Source organism: Ahaetulla prasina, chromosome 1 (assembly GCF_028640845.1).
Source record: "Ahaetulla prasina isolate Xishuangbanna chromosome 1, ASM2864084v1, whole genome shotgun sequence".
Lineage (NCBI taxonomy): Eukaryota > Metazoa > Chordata > Lepidosauria > Squamata > Colubridae > Ahaetulla > Ahaetulla prasina.
Window position 1 is genome coordinate 171,662,103 of NC_080539.1, and position 20,259 is coordinate 171,682,361.

General features: G+C 38.5%; 1 protein-coding gene across 1 annotated transcript in view; it reads left to right on the forward strand.

Moving 5' to 3' along the window:
* Window positions 1-19,895, forward strand: part of ISM1 (isthmin 1) — a 40,697-nt gene extending 20,802 nt beyond the window's left edge. Inside the window, exons 2-6 of the mRNA XM_058181663.1 lie at window positions 322-561; window positions 6,684-6,957; window positions 7,528-7,671; window positions 13,751-13,840; window positions 15,619-19,895. Of these exons, the coding sequence (XP_058037646.1) occupies window positions 322-561; window positions 6,684-6,957; window positions 7,528-7,671; window positions 13,751-13,840; window positions 15,619-16,136 (1,266 nt within the window). The 3' untranslated portion in view covers window positions 16,137-19,895. The remainder of the gene's footprint in view (window positions 1-321; window positions 562-6,683; window positions 6,958-7,527; window positions 7,672-13,750; window positions 13,841-15,618) is intronic.
* Window positions 19,896-20,259: the final 364 nt, after the last annotated feature.

Consider the following 20,259-nt stretch of genomic DNA (forward strand, 5'->3'; position numbering starts at 1 on the left):
TTTTTGCAGAAATGTACACAACAAAGCACCTCTGCTAGAATCAGTTGGGTGTATAGGAAGTCACAGTGAGTTTCAGATAATGACTTAGATGTCATGATGTCATACAAATGGTGCAATGCTCCTTCATATTGTGTCATTTGTGTTATAAACCATCACACACAAGTTGTCATTTTCCCTTTTGTCTTCCTCTACTTATAGAATTCTTAGAATTCATAGAATTCTCTACCAACAGAATTACTTCCGCTAAATTGTATCCAGCCTAATATCTTTCTTGGATCTACGAAAATTGAATTTCTTTCCTTTTTTCTTTTGTCCTCCAAGGAAATCCTCCACACAGAGAGCCTTTCATCTATTGAAAGCAGCTTCACGTTAGACCCTGAAGATCGACAGAATTATCCTGGTCACCAGGCAGCACACCGGTCATTGGCCAAGCAACGATTCAGGCAGCAAAACGGGCATACATCCTTGCAAAGAGATGGACCCAGATCTTTCCTTTTCGATCTTCCAAATTTTCCTGACTTCTCAAAAGCAGATATCAATGGGCAAAACCCTAACATCCAGGTAAAGGTCTTCCTGTTTTATTCTTTGAATTTGATTTTAAAGCGATCATGGACTTAACATGTACCTTTTTTTAAAAAGCACTTTCAAATATCAGGAACAAAGGTGCGGGGGGGGAAGCAAGGTAATAATTGGGTATTTCGTACTATAAAGGAAATAAATAATGTTGCATGAACTTTGTGCACTATGTGAAAAAATATGAAAATAGTAGTTGCAAGAAAAGAGTGCTTTGTTAAATTCCTGTATTTTTGCTTTATGGTATAGCTGATATCACTATTGAATTAAATAGCGCACCTTATTGATTGATTGACTTGAAATCCCATTATTAGTCTTGGTGTAATACCTTATCTCCTAATGTAAACAGCAGAAAAGGAAAGTGGAAATTAATGTGAGAATGATTGACTTTCCCTTGGATGTTTTAACAGGGTCTCGCCACAGCATCTGCAGTGGTAAAATGTATACAGTTAAAGGCATAGTTTCTTTCAATTTTAATTTAAATTGGCTGACTTCTGAGGATTTTGGACCACCCCTAAATCAGAGCAAACCTGGAATCTTTTAGACCAACGTTACTTTGGAAACCAGCTTTGTATCTTTATTCAGATAATCATAAGTGTATTAAAAAAAATGGGATAACCAGATAATTGGCAGTAAACAGAGATTTCTTTATCCTTTGCTGCTGTCTCATGTTCATCTGAATTTGTGTAGGACAGATCAGGGACCTTAAATTTAGAATCACCATTAGATCTCAGGCAACTTCTTCTGGGATCATCTCTTAGAATATTTCCAGTATTTTAAAATAGAATGTTTGCCTGTGAATAGAACGGAATACTGTATATCCGTGCAATGTTCTCTTTCATGGTCCAGCACATGCATTCAAGTAGATACATGTAAAGTAGTCAATTTCTTCCTTTTTTGTCTTCTCTCTACCCATTTTAGGCTTAATATGAATGAGTATTTATTTATGCCTGCCTTGCCCATTGCCCATTACCCATTCCAGCTGGGAATTCTGGAAGCTGTCACTCTAAATACATCTGGAGACTGGGGAAGGGCAGCTTCGATATTTCCACTTTAAAGTAGCAATCATCCACTGCTTAAAAAGATTTTCTAGGATTGTATTAACCTAGTGCCAGTGGAAATGAGCACAGTGCCTATCTGTTTACTGATTGTTTGCCTGCATCTGTTTCAGTAACAAAATATTTTATTCAGCTCTTCGGAATCATTTGAAAGGGAAACCCAAGCAGCTGTTACTTTTGTGCTACAGCTGCTTTTTTAATTTGATTGCCAAATCAGCAGCCAAATGCACCACTGCACTCAAGTAAACGAATTCCCAGGAAGTTTTTGAAAATGAGGTACTTTTAAAGATATTTCCTTGGGGAGCATTGATTTTTTTTTTCTGAGAAGCTCTTTTGTTAATGGGCACTGATTTGACACATGCCAACTCATGCAATCAGGCTGGCATAGCAGGGCTATTCACCGGGCAACAGGTTCACTTTCTTCTCCCTCAAAAGAAAGGGAAGTCATGTTTAAGTAAAAGGATTTGGCTGCCAAGTCATTTTATGTGTGATGTACGTTTTTGCTTTTCAGGCCTATTTAAATAGCGCCTGAGTTCCAGGAGGTCCTGAAATTAGGTCCGATATTTCATTTCTTGACTTGAATATTCCCTTTCTTCCAGTTTTTCAGTAACTATTTCCCATGCATTCATAGAGGGAGCCCTAATAACCATTTGCCACAAAATCAAATATGACTTGTTGCACCTTGAAGGCCAAGCAAATCACAGTATGAGGTAGGATTTCGTGAATCAAAGTCGCCTTCTTCAATTATGTTTGAGGTGTTTCCTCTTTAGGCAGGGATACATCTCACTGTATGGTATAATTTCTCCATCAAATGTCTGTGTATGTTTAAATATATTGTAACTTTCTTTATTCCATGCAAAAACATGCATAGCCATGCACAGTGTTGCACTGAAATACAGTTGAACTGAACAACGTATAGGGTATTACTGGAAATTAGGAAGGCACTGTTAATAAAAACAATGGTACATGAGTGTGCTCGAGGAATTTTACCCAATCTGATCCCTTCTGGATTGTTGGGTCTGCAAGTCCCGAACTTTGACCAGACTGGGGAAGAGTCACTTCTAGTACTGATAATGTTGGAGTAAATAGATCAGTGGTTTGATTGTATAGATAAAATTCTGCAGATAATATAAGTAGCTTGTATTTTATTTATTTATTTAATTAATTAATTAATTTATTTATTCATTCATTTATTAAACTTGTATGCTGTCCATCTTGTCAGAGGCAACTCTTAAATGGCATACAGACATTCCATTAAAATTCACTATAAAACATTAAATAAGGACCATAACTTTAAAATCCAATTAAAATAAAACTCAGGAATGAAGGCAAATATATGTGTCCCAGGACAATGTAGCAGGATCCAGTCTGGAGCTAGAGAAAAGTTCCCTGAAGATGGACTCCAGTGGACTTCTGGTGCAGACGGCCAATTGAACAACATGCCCAGGAAAACATCCCTGAAGGTTTTTTCCTTGGTTGTCACTTTTTCAACTTACCAACAGAAGGAAGTGGCATTCCTTTATATGATTCTCCTTGATTAGGGAGAATCCTAGAATCATCCCATAAGATCCTCCATATAGCAACAATCTGCAAGTAGCTTCAGAAGCTGTGTTTTGAAGTGCCGACAGCTGGGGGGGGCACAGGATGCAGTCAGTTCATTGTTGAAAAAGCAGCCATTTTGGAATTTATTTTTCAAGCAGACAGTAAGTTGTGCCTTTCATTTTTTAATCATTTTTAAGGACTATTAATATTTAAAGCTCCTTTTTGGGAGGAATAATACCATTTGGGGGATTCCTTCATTGTTAAACAACAAAAAAGCTGCTAAGGCAAGCTAAAATAAGGAAGTGTGGAGTATCTTTTTAAAAAACATTGATGGAAAAATATAAGGGTAGAAAGTTGTGGTTCTAGTTTATTATTTTTTATTATTTGTAGATTGGTCTACTTTGTTACGGGTGGCTAAAACTTTACGATTTTTATGATTCCTGATTGGCCAGCAATTCTCCAGTGACTTACAAAAAGCTACTCTTTCACTACAGATGGAGTTAAGATGTTCAAAAAAATATTCCAGAGATGCAAATATGTGTAGAAAGTTACAAAACTATTTCTACATTGTCAATGTAGAGGAATCAATTGCTATTTTGGAATATAAACCTGACACCAATTTTTATTATGATGGTTTAAATATAAACCTCTCAACACAGTTGAAAGAAGAGTTCCAAGAAAATATGCAACTTTCATAAGGACAAGTATGGGACTTTTTCTTCATGGAGTTGAGAAATTCTTGAGAAAAAGATAAGGTTAAACATTCCAGAGAAGAAAAAGATTTTATTTCATGAAGATAAGCTGGAAGGAGTGACTTAAACTTAATGAGTCAATTGGCATTAGGATGGATTTTTATCAGACTGATATTTGTAGTTGAAAGTTTTAATGTAAAATGGGTCTGAAAATGCATTTTTCCCATTATATATAATGCTTAAGTAATTCTTAAAGCTTGTAAAATATTTCTGAAAATGTATTTGAAAATATGTTAAGAAAAAGTTAAAGAAAAAGATATATTAGCTTAAAGAAAACTTTAGAGTTTTAAAAATGATGTATACAAGAAGACAAAATTTATTTTATGAGGATAACTTGGAGGGAGTGATTAAAATTTAATGAGTTAATCGGAGTTAGTTGGAACTTTATTGGTCTAATTGAAAGTGAACTTTAAAGTATGTAAGTTAAGAAGAAGTTAAAAAATGTATTAGAACTTTTTGATCTTAAAAATGTTTTTAAAGAAAAAATAGTGTTTTAAAATAGATGGGGAGAAGTATTTATTCCCTTTAATGTTGATAGAATCAAAGAATTGAGTGAATTTTGTTAATATAATAGTTTATAAACATTATTAATTGCAAATAGAAATATATATTATTTCCACAGCAAGAAGAAAATCAGGAATGGTTAAATTGATTGCTTTATTCAAAGAGAAAATACACACACACACACACACACACACACACACATAGAATAGAATAGAATTTTTTATTGGCCAAGTGTGATTGGACACACAAGGAATTTGTCTTGGTGCATATGCTCTCAGTGTACATAAAAGAAAAGATACCTTCATCAAGGTACAACATTTACAACACAAATGATGGTAAATATATCAATATAAATCATAAGGATTACCAGCAACAAAGTTACAGTCATACAGTCATAAGTGGAAAGAGATTGGTGATGGGAACGATGAGAAGATTAATAGTAGTGCAGATTTAGTAAATAGTTTGACAATGTTGAGGGAATTATTTGTTTAGCAGAGTGATGGCCTTCGGGAAAAAACTGTTCTTGTGTCTAGTTGTTCTGGTGCGCAGTGTTCTATAGCGTCATTTTGAGGGTAGGAGTTGAAAACGTTTATGTCCAGGATGTGAGGGATCTGTAAATATTTTCATGGCCCTCTTCTTGATTCATGCAGTATCCAGGTCCTCAATGGAAGGCAGGTTGGTAGCAATTATTTTTTCTGCAGTTCTAATTATCCTCTGAAGTCTGTGTTTTTCTTGTTGGGTTGCAGAACCGAACCAGACAGTTATAGAGGTGCAAATGACAGACTCAATAATTCCTCTGTAGAACTGAATCAGCAGGTCCTTGGGAAGTTTGAGCTTACTGAGTTGACGCAGAAAGAACAGTCTTTGATGTCCTTTTTTAATGATGTTTTTGATGTTAGCTGTCCATTTTAGATCTTGTGATATGATAGAACCTAGAAATTTAAAGGTTTCTACTGTTGATACTGTGTTGTCTAGTATTGTGAGAGGTGAAAGTATGGAAGGGTTTCTCCTAAAGTCTACCACCATTTCTACGGTTTTGAGTGTGTTCAGTTCCAGATTGTTTCGGTCGCACCACAAGGCTAGTCATTCGACCTCTCGTCTATATGCGTATTCGTCATTGTCTCGAATGAGACCAATCACTGTTGTGTCATCTGCGAACTTCAGTAGTTTAACAGATGGATCGTTGGAGAGGCAGTCATTGGTATACAGAGAGAAGAGAAGTGGGGAGAGCACACAGCCTTGGGGGGGCCCTGTGCTAATTGTACAGGTATTTGATGTGATCTTGCTTAGCTTCACCTGCTGCTTCCTGTTTGTTAGGAAGCTTGTGATCCACTTACAAGTCTGTTCAGGTACCTGTAGCTGGTTTAGCTTAGTTAGAAGAGTGTCTGGAATGATGGTATTGAATGCTGAACTAAAGTCTACAAAGAGGACCCTTGCATAGGTCTTTGGAGACTCAAGATGTTTAGGATGTAGTGTGTGTATATGACATATATATTATATGTCATCACTGAGGCTGAAATCGCACTCAGAATGTTTTAGGGAGCTAATATAATATAGTATTTCAAGATAATTTGTCAAAAATTCCAAGGCAGCATTTTAATTCATAATAATATGTGCAAATATACACCAATACTAAATAGTCAGTTGATAAGTAATACTGGGACCTTACAGCAGAAATTAAAAAAAAAGTAAGCTAAATAATTGTAAAAACAATATATGTTATTCAGAGCTACTTTGTGGTCCAATAACATTTAAATGTTAATAAGATTATAAATGAGTGGCTTATGCAAAAAGAATGTAAATCATGTATTTCCTTTTTTCTTTGACTTTCCATTGGATCCAGTCTTCATTTGTTCATCCCTCCTCTTGTCTGCCTTGTACATGTTCTGTGCCTTCCTCTCCCTAATCTGCCATGTTTCCACTGTGTAAAATGTGGGACTCTCTGAACATACCTACCAGTTATGGTTTTAAGAAAGTTAAAATGACTATAACAAATTACCGAGGGGTATTGATAGAAAATATACAACTCTTTCTTGTTATGTAATCACAAACATAATTGTTAATGAGTCCCACGTCACAGCATCTGTAACTTTTCAGCCAATTTGCATGGAGTCTTTTTTTCTCCAAAGTATCCCTTACTAGATTGCAGCTGTCTTTTAGGCTTTATAAGATTTATTAATATATTAAGAGTTTTTCTGATCTGAAGAAAGACAGCCTTTGAGGCCTGAATGCCGTTTCCCCTTGAATTCTCCAGGTGACTATAGAGGTTGTTGATGGAACAGAGTCTGAATCGGAGAAAGGTCTTCAAAGAGAAAGCAGCAAAACCAGCTGGCCTGTCCCGTCCCCAAACTGGAGAAACTGGTGGCAAAGATCCGCACCTTCCATCACTCGCATGAGTAGTGGTGACCAGGATTACAAATACGATAGCACGACTGAAGACAGCAACTTCCTAAATCCCTTGAATGGCGGGTGGGAGAGGCATCCATCAAGTCATCGGATGTTTGAATCAAAGGAGCAGCCTGAATATGGTGAGTGAGCAAGAACCTCACTGGCAAATGTGTGGACAAAACAGGTATCCATAAAAAGGGCGGAATGTTTGTGCACACGGATAGTGAACAGAAGGGACAGGACCAGTCAGGTAGAAATCAGACTCAAAAGAAAGACAAGCGGATGTGATTCTATTCACAAACATCAAGGCTTCGGTACTGACAATGAACTTGTTTAGAAGCAATGGAACTTTACAGAGTCAAAATGGTACCACCCAGGCAGAAGAAGGATGTGTTAAGCAGTGCTGTTGGAATTTCTCCAGAAAGAGAAAAACGGGACCATGCTCAAAAACAAAACAAAACAAAACAAATCAAACTCACAAATTATTATAGAAAGGGTTGAAAAACAATACAATGGATAGGAAAGGGAATGACCGACCGGAATACATTTAGTAGAAATCTGCATTGCAATGTTTTGCTGCTGGGCTGACTACAACATACATAAATCTCCAACCAGCATGCAGATAGCAACTCAGATTGGGTCTACTTTCAATAGCCGGGCTTTCGTGGTGTCCACTTCCATTTTCCTATTTTTTTTCTCTTCCCTTTCAGATTACATAGAGGGAGAAGGAGACTGGAGTCTGTGGTCAGTTTGTAGTACAACCTGTGGAAGTGGCAATCAGAAACGCACCAGGACCTGTGGATATGCTTGCACAGCCACTGAATCAAGGACATGTGACCGACCAAACTGCCCAGGTAGGAGATAGAGAACAGAATTGTCCATAGCCATGAGCCATGAGCCATGTACAGGTATACACCCCACCCCTGTGTGCATGTGTGTGTGTGTGCGTGCGTGCGTGTGTGTATGTGTATGTAGATCTAGACCAAATCATTTGTAGTACAAGAAGGAGCTGCTGAGGTATCTGGAACTATTGCTTGCATCTTTGTAAAGCACATAATGACATAAAGTCAGTGTTGAAATCCAAAATTTTTACTACCAGTTCTCTGGGCATGGCTTGGTGGGGGTGGCAGGGGAAGGATACTGCAAAATCTCCATTCCCACCCCACTCCAGGGGGAAGGATATTGCAATATCTCCATTCCCACCGCACTCTGGGGCCAGCCAGAGGTGGTATTTGCCAGTTCTCCGAACTACTCAAAAGTTTCTGCTACCGGTTCTCTGAACTGCCCAAAATTTCCATTACCGTTTCTCCAGAACCTGATGGATTTCACCCTTGCATAAAGTGTTTCCCTGCCTCAAAAGGCTCCTCAATCACACTTTTTATTTAAGTACCTTCCATTTTTCTTTATAGTCTACAGACAGTTGGCAGGGGGGGGAAAGTGCATTTCTTGCAAAATGCACTAGATGGAGTAGTACTGGAATTAAGAATCCCATGACTCTTCTAATTGTTCCTCCCGTTATGTAATATTAAGCTAATATGAAATCTTGAAGGTTGTGTAGTTAAATCAGACTTCAGAGCACTAAGAAAAGTGCTTTTCAAGCTGCAGTGCTTTTCAAGGAAGTGTGGCTGAGATCAAGATAGCAAATGCCTTGAACTGAGAGTGTGACCAAGTGTGGAGAGACTAGAGATTATAATTTAGGAATTATTTTAGATTATGATTGTTAGTTTTGATACCCTGCATTTTGTTCTGGGAAGTCGGGGTGGGGGTGGGGGGGTAAGGGGAGGGAATTGGGGATTGAGGCTAGTGATGGAGTGATGGTTAATGTACAGGGATTATTGAAGATGTATAAATATAATTAATGTAGGGTCAGGTCTGCCCAGTTGCCATTTTAGAACGGTGGGGAGGGAGAAAAGAGATAGTAGGAGGTAGGAAAGAGGAGAAGAGGAAGGAAGAGGGATAGAAGAGGGAGAAGGAAGGTGTAGGGTGGAGGGAGGAGAGGATGTAGATAAGAGAAGGAGAGGAAGGTCTGGAAAGTAAAAGAAGGTAAAAGAGGGAAGAGTGTTAAAAAGTGGGGTGGTGACTGGGCAGGCCCGACTAATTGTATATAACTGTACATTGAATGAGTTGTTCGACATGATCGTAAAAATAAAACTTTTTTATGGAAAAAAAAAAGATAGCAAATGCCTCCTTTGTGCTGTCTTAGGCTCCTAACTCTGAAATAAGCATTCTGGTAACCATTGATGAGTTCAGCCACTGGAGTGCTCCCTTTCTAATACTTTCTCCTTATGCCTCTGTCATACTGTTTGAAATGCAATTAGAGAACCTCCTCTGTGACTCAGACTGTAACACTTGCTGTACTGAACAATAGCTTCCCAGAAAGTAGCACACACTCATCTAACAAGGGTAATATTTCAGCAGTTCACAAAGGAGAATGTGGCTTATTTATTAAAAGCAGGATGGGCCAACTTTTGAAGATAGGGTGGGGACCCCAGCTCTGGTAGATTTGCCGACTGGCTTCTCTTTCCACCAAGACAGTAGGACTTTTCCCGCTGCATACTTCCCTACTGCACAGGCAAACCAAATGCAAATTTTCAGATGGCCCCTTTAATCACCATTCAGAATTTTGAAATGTCCTACGACTAGGGCAGGGGTCAGCAACCTGCGGCTCTGGAGCCAGATGTGGCTCTTTCATCCCTCTGCTGCGGCTCCCTGTCGCCAGTCAGCTCCACAATTGATAGGGCTTTCGGTTAGGACAGGTAAAGGAAAAAGGACACTGCACTAGGAGGGGACTCTATGGTGGGAGAACCAGATCGCTCGTTGGCAGAGGAAGAAGGATGCCTTGCTAGGAGGAGACTCTATGGTGGGGGAACTGGACTTCCGGTCGGCTCCAGAATTGAACGGGAGGCTTCCGATTAGGACGTTTGTGGCTCTTTGACTCTTTAAGGTTGCCGACCCCTGGACTAGGTAAACATGGTTATGGCTATTTTATGATTTAATGCAAGCAGTAGAGATACAGTGAATTCTAATCTCTTGTTGGGCAGAAAGTACGATATTCACACATTTCTGTATGTGAAAATGTGCTATTATTTATAATTCGGCTGCTCCAAAAAGCTTCAAAGAATAGGCTTGCATGAGGCAAACTCAAGAAGTAGAAGGAGAATACAGAAAATGATACGTTGAAATGATAAGAAATCATTTTGCTGTTTCTTCAAATTTCTCAGTGCAGTGTGAAGGATCTAAGCTGCAGATCGTTGAGTAGGGGCAGGGTTTGACTGCCTTCTAAGTTACATACTTCTTATTGGGAGTACTGGGACTTTAGTCCCTGTACCTTGGGGATGGGATCTGAGTGAACTCAGGGGTTCATGGCTTCCGTGTTACCCATGGGCCTGTCCAGCCTGATAAATGCATCAAATTCAAAATAAACTGAAAATGCAAGACATTGTCATCTGCATTTGTAATTTGTAGTCAGATCGCTTTCTGATGTAGGCACCCATTGTTAGCCTACAGGACCATTGGAAAGATGAGGGACCAATCAAGATGATCTGCCCCATGCAACTGATGGATTTACTGCATTTTCTGAGGCACTTGGAGAATTACCCAGCTTTCTTGTGGGCAGTTCTGCCATGCAACTTGATCACTTTTGAAGTTGAAAGGAGCAAAGGCATTGCTTCTGCAGAAGATTGCCTCCCTTCATTAATCCTGAGGGTTTTCAGTGAGATGCTATGGGAGATGAAGGAGGTGAAAAGACACGTAGAGCAATGGTGGAAGAAAACAAAGGGTGAATATATAACCAAACAAGGTAGCATTCCCGTGTTTGAGAGATTATCATGGATATAAGAATTGTGAAGTGTCCACATTTCTCCATTGTTACTGCCTTTTACAGATTTATATCCGGCACCTTTGTTCAAGATTATATTCCTTCCTGGAGAGGGACAAGTCTGAAGATATTCCTGCTGGCCCATGTGACATGTTAACAAAGTTCTTTGCAAATAAAATCATTCTCATTTACTTAGAGATGGGTACAACGGCACGCTGGCAAGGGAACAGTGACATGAACTTTGATAGTGATTTTTGAGCTGTGAAAGCAGATATGGATATGTACTTTTGTTACCTGTAAGGATTCATGTTCCACCTGTCTTACACATGCAGTTAGGTGGGGCATGTGATTGGATTTGAGAGGTAGTTAACACCTTTTTGAAGAAGGGGGATGCCATCTATCTTTAAGGAGGCAATGCTGAACCTCCTTCTGAAGGGATAATCCAGCTACCTTAGGCAATGATTAATCAATCTCCAAACTTCCCTTTTAAGAAAGGTTTTGGAGACGATATTGGAGCTTTAATTACAGACAATCCCAGATTTCTTTTAGCCAGGTTCCAGACCTGAATATGGAAGGAAATCCATCCTGATTTCCCTCCTACATGATCTTTGTCAGAACCATTACTACCTTTATAGCCTTCCATAGCTTCAGTACTTACATAACTTCTTTCACAAGATTTGGCGTGCATGTGTGTGTGTGTGTGTGTGTGTGTGTGTGTGTGTGTGTGTAGGAAACATGTATTGATCATTCTCACCCTGCATGTGGTGAAGGGAAAACACTGGCATGCTTTCTCAGAAGCTGCCCACATACTTTGGAACTCCTTATTTCCTCTGAATCTCCTGGCCTCCAGAAAAAATGTTGAGCCCTGCTATTCTGCACTGTATTTGGGCTCCAGTGATGTGAGCATTGCCTTGAGGCTACAGATAGTCCTCAATTTATGACCACAATTGAAAATTGATGTTGCAAAGCAAGACAGTTGTTGACTTAATTTTGCCTCGTTTTGCGACCTTTCTTGCAATAGTTGTTAAGCGAATTACGGAGCGAATCTGGCTTCCCCATTGACTTTGCTTGTAAGAAGGTCGCAGAAGGTGACCCCAGGACACTGCAACCGACATAAATATGAACGAGTTGCCAAGCATTTGAACTTTGATCACATGACCATGGGAATGCTGCAATAGTCATAAGCATGAAAAACGGTTATATGTCACTTTTTTTCAGTGCCACTATAACTTCAAACGGTCACTAAACGGATGGCTGTAAGTCAAGGACTACCTGTAGTTCTCTAACGTAGGTTTTTTTTCAATCTATCACAGTATTTGCTATATTTTAACATTTTGGGTTGATTGTAAATTACCCAGAGTTCAAGGAACTATTTAGCAAAATTCAGTTAATAACTGTCTTGCTTAGCAACATAAATTTCCAGTTGTGGTCATAAGCTGAGGATTTATTGTGTATAAATATAAATACACAATGACAAAAAAGCATACACTTGTAAAGCAGGAAGGTGACTTCTTCCTCTAATTTCCTGGCTGGACCAGCCAAACATAAATAAGTTCCTCTTTCCTAGCTGAGGAACAGTGTTCTCTTCTGAGGGGAAGTAGCCCATTGCTTACATAGACTAAGACCTAAGACAGTCTTCTCTGGTGCCCATCATGATGAGAAAGTTGAGACACAACAGGAGAAAGACTCCTACTGCTGTGTTTTTCCTAGCATTGCTACACAGTAACAGAGGTGGGTTTCAGCAGGTTCTAACCAGTTCTGGAGAACCGGTAGCGGATATTTTGAGTAGTTCGGAGAAATGGTAGTAAAAACTGTGACTGGCCCCGCCCCCACCTATTCTCTGCCTCCCAGTTGATTAGGAGGAAATGGGGATTTTGCAGTAACCTTCCCCTGGAGTGTGGAGGGAATGGAGAGTTTACAGTATCCTTCCCCTGGAGTGGGGTTGGAATGGAGATTTTATAGTATCTTTCTGCTGCCACGCCCACCAAGCCACACCCACCAATCCATGCCATGCCCACCAAGCCACGCCTACAGAACCGGTAGTAAAAAAAATTGAAACCCACCACTGCACAGTAGGCCTGAGTCTTATATGGAGTTTGTCTCGCTTCCTGGAATCCCTGAACAAGGAGGAGATAAAGAGGACATGGGCTGCTGCTATGGTTGCTGACGAGTTGAATAATGGCAGCAAAAGAGGAGATAAGATTGCTCCTTCTTGACATGCCCTTTGCTTCCTTCCATGCTATTTCTCTGCTATGTGTGTACTTACTTATTTATTTATTTAATATGCTGCCCCTCTCACTGTCCAAACTGACTCTGGGTGGCTCACAACGTGGTAAAAACATTTTTTAAAAAAACGTTAAAATAGGAATGAAGCTTCTGCTAGGCTTCAACCTTATATGACTAGAATTGTTGTTGTGAAGTCTGGCAGCGAGGGTAGTCTGGATCCTCCATGTGTGTAATGGATCCCAAGATGGCCTCCTTCACCGCCTTCTCTATTTGTACATCCTTGGGAGGAGGCCTCTCATACAATGGTGGTTTCTTTAAAGCTGAAGATGAATATCCCCAATATTTTCCCTGCCAAACATCTCAGTCATGTTGTTTTAATAAGCCGTAACATCAAGAGCACATCCTGTTTTTAAATAATGATTTGCTAATAATGCCGTTGGAATGAACAGCGTTCACCCGCTCGCACTTCAAGCATGCAATAATGAAAAGCTTTACTACTTTGTAGTTTTTGCCTTTATCCAAATTGTTGTAAACTTTAATGATGCCTGAAAATACGGACTTCGAAATACCAAAAAGAAACGTGTTTCAAAACCCTGTACTCATTTCAAGACAATTCTGAATATCAGAGTACACAAACACTGAGTTTATAACTGATTTATGGTGCTCTGGCAAGCAATCATTGTTCATGAGTTTATTACATATGTCTGATTTTTAATGTGCTGGCTTTCTTTTGACTTTGTTGTACCCTTCCCAGGGGCTGTAAATAATGTTAAATAAATAATTTTTTTGCAAAATAAATGCATGTTGTGCATCTGCTCTTGCTCTCTCCAAGAACAGTGGGACTGTTTGAAACAACCCTGTGTTTTCCTTCTTCCAAATAATTTGTATAGGTCTCGAGGACACATTCAGAACAGCAGCCACAGAAGTGAGCTTACTTGCAGGAAGTGAAGAATTCAATGCCACAAAGCTCTTTGAAGTTGGTAAGCAGATAATAGCAAAAAGGGTGCGGTTTTTCCCTTCTTAAACTTAGCCTAGATGACTTAGGTAGGCCCAAGTTCACTCCCTCAGGAATCTTTTGACAGTCATGATCTATACCGGGGGTCTCCAACCTTGGCAACTTTAAGACTTGTGGACTTCAACTCCCAGAATTCCTCAGCCAGCTTTGCTGGCTGAGGGATTCTGGGAGTTGAAGTCCACAAGTCTTAAAGTTGCCAAGGTTGGAGACCCCTTAATCTATATCACCATATATTGGCTGAGGGGGACATAAGTTGTGATTGAAAGCATCCAGGCCATGCTACATTTAAGACAGCTACCTCAGATTGTATGTTAATGGCTCTGTTTAAAAAGGGGGGGCCCTAGTGTGAAGTTAGCTCTCAAATCTCACTCTGCCAACATTTTCTGGGTTTTGAATGGAGCCTCCATCAACCTTTTCCAGGAGATCTGTGATTTCCAATGCAGAAATTCTAACAAAAGTGACTATTTCCAGCTGTATCATGAGCATTCCAAGTTAAATAACACGACAAAGACAAAAGGCAAGAGCTGAATAATACAGCTGAATATAATAAGTTCAGGAAGTCTTCTTGAACAATAAATAGCTTTATAAGATCTATCCACAGTGGTTAGGACATCGTTAAGTCAAAGGATCGCTTAGGAATGCAAACGAAAGCCAAGGATTTCCCTGAAATTTGCAAAATATTTGGACTTTAGATACATATTCACCACCTCATTACTCATGACCATTCCACTAATGGCACATCCTGACTTGGCCAGATTTCTTGCTATCTTACCAAATATTATAAGAGGAATGCGAGTCATTTCTGGATGCAGTTATAAGAGTCTATTTTAATAACAGTTAAAAAAGAATAATAATTAGGACTTAATGCAGCTACATTTAAAAAAAGAAATAGTATGTAGTAGACAAAGACAAATTCAACTTTTATTTTTGCACATTAATAAGAAAGCAATCTGGTATCAGTACATTACAGTATTCCTGCTTCAATTCCAGTATAGCTCAAGAATGTGTTGTGTTTTGGTTTAAACCAACAACTTCAGCAGCAACAAAAACTTGAGAATATAAGGAGAAAGGACAGCAAATATACAAATTGTCACTGACATTGATTCTAAGAAATTTGCTTTGAGGCTCAAGAATGTGTCTTTTGAAAATAATATTGAAAGCATCTGGATTTATACATTACTTTATTGGATTACTTTTAAATATTTTAAATAGGCTTTGGGGGCCAGATCCTTACAAGTCAGCTTATCAATCAATCAATAGAATTATTTCTGCCATAAAGAATACTTGTATAAAATAATTTAATTCAGCTTATGACTTTTTAAAAACAGAAACAGTTAGAGATCAATCAATTAATAAAAAAAACCTGCCATAACTCTTGACTAAAAGCTTTGTTTTATGCTGATTTAAAGCTTGTGCTAAAGGGATAAACATCCAGCCCTTGTGAAGAAATTGGGGAAAATATTACTTTACTAAAAAGTGAAGCAACTCTTTTGTTAAAATGTGACAGTGCTACTCGTAATTGAAACCTGCCTTTTGACACTTGAGATACAATAAGACAAAGAAGGAGAACCTGTGGTCTTCCAGTTGTTGTCACCTAACCTTAGCATCTCCAGTTACATCCAGTGGGTGCTGGGAGTTGTAGTTTAGTAATACCTAGAGGGCCACAGATTCCAAACCAATCAGTAAATTGTGCACTTATGTTTGATGTTTTTTCCCCCTTGTGTCCTCCTTTCTCTTCTTCAGATACGGATAGCTGTGAAAGGTGGATGAGTTGCAAAAGTGAATTCTTAAAGAAGTACATGCACAAAGTAGTCAATGATCTTCCCGCTTGTCCTTGCACATACCCCACCGAAGTAGCTTATAGCACTGCAGAGATCTACGACCGTCTAAAAAGGAAGAACTTTCGCTGGAAAGATGCAAGTGGGCCAAAAGAAAAACTGGAGATCTACAAGCCCAGTGCCCGCTACTGCATCCGGTCCATGCTGTCCTTGCAGAGTACCACCTTGGCAGCACAGCACTGCTGCTATGACGACAGCATGCAGCTGATTACCCGAGGGAAAGGGGCTGGCACCCCCAACCTGATCAGCATCGAATTCTCTGCAGAACTTCATTACAAGGTGGATGTTTTGCCTTGGATCATTTGCAAAGGGGACTGGAGTAGGTACAATGAAGCTCGGCCACCTAATAATGGTCAGAAATGTACAGAAAATCCTTCAGAGGAGGACTATTACAAACAATTTCAGGAAGCAAGAGAGTACTGAAGACGAGTGTGGGAGGAGCTGATTTCTTTGAAAACTTCAAAAAGATGGGTGGTGGCAAACGGGACACTCCAGTGAATGAACCTTTGAAAATGGGATTTATCTCCCCGCTCACTGTACATAGTTGTACAAAATATACAATTTTTCTAAAGTATTTTATTTATGTTTGCATGTAGATATGGCATATAGTCCCCCTCGCCTTTGCACACATGAAAGTAGCTCAACAAAACCTTTCTACAGTGGTACACATTCTGCTTCCATTAAGATGAGCTTACACTCATATATTCCCATAGAGACCACATGACCTGTAGTTAAAAGTGAGTATTGTTGGATTTCACATGAAAAGAAAATTGCTTCTCAATGCCTCAAGTCGTTCAGAATAAATGTTTGCTATTAGAAAGATCTACATATATCGAAATTACCTCTTAGTATTGAAATGTGGTTTTTAGGAATACATTTTGAGGATAACATTTTGGCTCACTAAGAAAATAGTGACCAGATTTATTGCAGATGTGATGAAAGTTAACTTCAAATCAAATTGTTCCTTTGCTTTGCATCAAAAGGCCGAAACTTGTGGCTGACTTCCAGAGAAATCTTGGGCTGGAGCATTTTGATATTGGAGGCTTTGACTATTCCAAAATCCTCCCAGCATCAGCATGAGATTAGCAGGACCAAAATCTGAAAGGAGTAGCTGTTATTGCTACTGGTATTATTATTATTATTATTATTATTATTATTATTATTATTATTATTATTATTATTATTATTATTATTCCTATCTATTGGAAGCACTATGAGGAAGATTTGTTTATACAGCTGTGTAATTTTTCTCATGATTGTAAAGAGGCAGGATGAGGACCGAAAGCATTATTCTCAGCCCCTACTAGCCTGCTGCCACACACGCCCTTATGAGCCTTTTCCCGTTTGGTTTTCTGACATTGGAAACAACAGAGAGAGGTTGGTAGAGTAGACGGAAACAAGGATCCTGTGTCAAACTACCCAATCTGACATTACAATTCTGTCTCTGAGCCTGGAGGCCAAGAAAAAAACCCAAACTCTTCTCATTCTGCTCGGTCCCCATTCTGCAATTGTCCAAATGATTGCAGTTTCCCATCAATAAACCCCTACAGTCTACCTCTGGCACAGGGCTCCCTTATTCTGCCAAAAGCATAGGCGTGCCTTCCAGATAGGATTGCTAAGTCAAAGCTAAGGAGCAGCAGAAATTTAAAAAAAATAAAAATTATTTAATACAAATGTGTTCATTAAATGATCTCTTTAGAGATAGATATGGATAAATAAACACAACACACACAAATATATTTAGACATATTTAAGGGAAGAAGAAAAAGGCAGACGGCATGGACAATTATTTGAGAAGCAGGTAGATGCATTCATGAGCAAAGATTTGAAGGAAGCCCCAGAGCGTGGAATAAAATTGTGGTTCACATCCAAAGGATCTGGAATAGTAATACACAGTAAATCTGATTAGCCGATTGGGAAAGCATCGAATGTGTTTCGGCCTCCAAAATGTGCATTTGATGAAAAGATGATGTATCACTTTATGGCTGATAGGGCTTATTTCCTCTGTCCTAACTGCTCGTAATTAAGCAGTTTCGGTGTTCATCCTCTGGTTGGATCTGTATACAGGATACTCATCCTCTCCATTAAAGGTGCTTTAAATTCCTCTTTGCTAGCAGTGCAGAGACGTGTTCTCTATGCCACTGCAATGTAATCCAGCAAAGCTGAGTTCAGTAGATAACAAATGTACCACTGGCAACGGGATTTAAATGGCATTCTGATGCATTCATAGATATGCAGTGTTAAGAAAAATAAGGCCCCTTTCACTGCAAAGCCTGCCGTACGCATACTGCTTGGTGCTTAGAGAGACCTATTGTAGAGAACAATTTGAAACAGAATCCTTGTGAGGCTTTAATTGAATGTATAAGCACATCTGAAAGAACATCTTTCTGGAAGAGAATTGATTTCAAACATCTTGCTCTCCCTCGCTTTTCTATTATATTGCAAATACATGCAGTGTGTTATTTAAAAAAGAAACTCTTTTATCTTTTTAACAGATTATTCAGTTCTGGGTGGGGATTGTCAATTCCTTAATTTAAGCATATTACACTTGTAGCATATATATTTATTCAACTTTAGTTAATAAGAATTTGTAAATTTAAATTTGAAAGGTTAGAAACTTTCTGGTAACCCAAGATCGGTCCATAAGAAAATTTACATAACAATCCAAAGCAAACTTACGAATGAAGACATTCTAAAACATACACTAGTTTGTGTTCTCATTAAATGAGTGCTAAAATGTTTCTTTTAAAATGCTCCACTGAAGAAAGCCAGCAGAACTGGTGAGAATCAGTCCACTGACTATGTCTTGATAGAATAACTTAATGGCCAAGTTTTATCTATGCAAGAATAGCTTCATTCTTAATGTTACTCTTAGTGTGTGTGTGTGTGTGTGTGTGTGTGGTTTTTTTAAAAGCAAACAGCTAAAGAAGGAAAAATAAAAAAGTATTCTGTAACATACTATTAATGCTACCTATTGTAACAAGACTCATTAAGGACAAACGGAGGACATTATTTTAATGTATATCTTTCACCTCATTTATTTGAACTCCAAGGGCATTTAACCTGCCAAGACAGAAATCCTTTGGCAGTCTGTAGCAATCTGTTTTCAAAATCACTGCAGCTTTTTCCACACCAGTTCTGGAACATTTTAAAAAGAAAACTATTTCTCCATCTGTGGTCCTTGGTGATTATATTTCAAAATAATATCATAGTTACTGATTTTGCTTGGAAAAAATATTTTAGCTTGCTAGATTTTTTTTTTTTAGTATCTCATTGACCAATGTAACAGAATATAGTCTGCTTAACTCCAACTTGCAGGATTAAATTCATATCCAAAACTCCGGGGGTTTTAGGTAATGAAGTGTGAGCCTGTGTATAAATGTAATGTGATCTTTTGCTACATAAGTGCATCAGAAAACCCATAATATCAAGTAGTATCCAACTCATGGAGATTTACCTGGGATAATATCCTTCACTCCTTTCTCTGGAAACTACAATTATAGTGATGTGCCATCAAGTCAGGTCCAGGCCCTTCCTGGCAAATGTTTGACAATTGCCTTTCAACTTGCACTGTTCTGACTAATACAGTAATATAGAGTTCTTCCAAAAGTATTTTTGCAATCTCATCACTTCTATCCACCTTCCCTTATGCATCGTCTTCCTCTTTTGACTTCTCTCAAACTTTCTAATTTTTCTCTAGCCCTTCAACAAAAACACATGAATCCCTGCTTGCTATTCACCTGAACAGACAACTGTCAGTGTTAACTTCATCTTGTTCAGAGATACTTTTAGGAATTACTTTCAAATCCACAATTCAAAAGCATCTTTCTGTGAACCCTTCTCAAAATCCAGCCTCCATAACTATATATTAGCACTAAAAAAAATGTCACTCTTTATTTTGGTTGATTTAAAAGTATTGTGGTCTTTTATGATTTTGTTTTTGATTGTCATTGAATTCCTCCTTTGGATTATCTCCTTTATTTCTCCAGTATACTGTCTGTCTACATTCTTGAGCACCAAAAAGAAAAAAAAAAGTAGATATATCTACACACACACACACCCCTCTGTTTTCCTGTCAATTGTGTTTATTCTATATGCTGGATTTTGTTTCATATTTGTCATTAACTCAAAATTTTCATGTGCTATTTTTATGCTCAGAATAAATTCTACTATGTCTCTTTGTGTTTAATTGTCTATGCCATGATTGAGTTTATATACTTAACTATTTTAAATCAGTTTGTGGATATCCTTTATAAACACTCTGCAACAAAATTTCCCATTTGTCATAAATATCTGCCTTTCAGTGTATCAATCTTCCAGTCACCTTCATGGGAAGCAGAAAGGTCAAGATGTACGCAGGAATTTGAACAGCCCATTACCAAAACAGGCAATGATATAGCGAGAAGAAAAGGGAGGAAGAGTTGAAGTTTGGAAAAAAAACAAGAGTTCCAGCATTACTTAGCATGAAAACTATATACTAGTTTGGGCAGCTGACAGTCCTAAAGCTATATACAGCCCTTGGACTGATTCCAAAAGTTCTCCACAA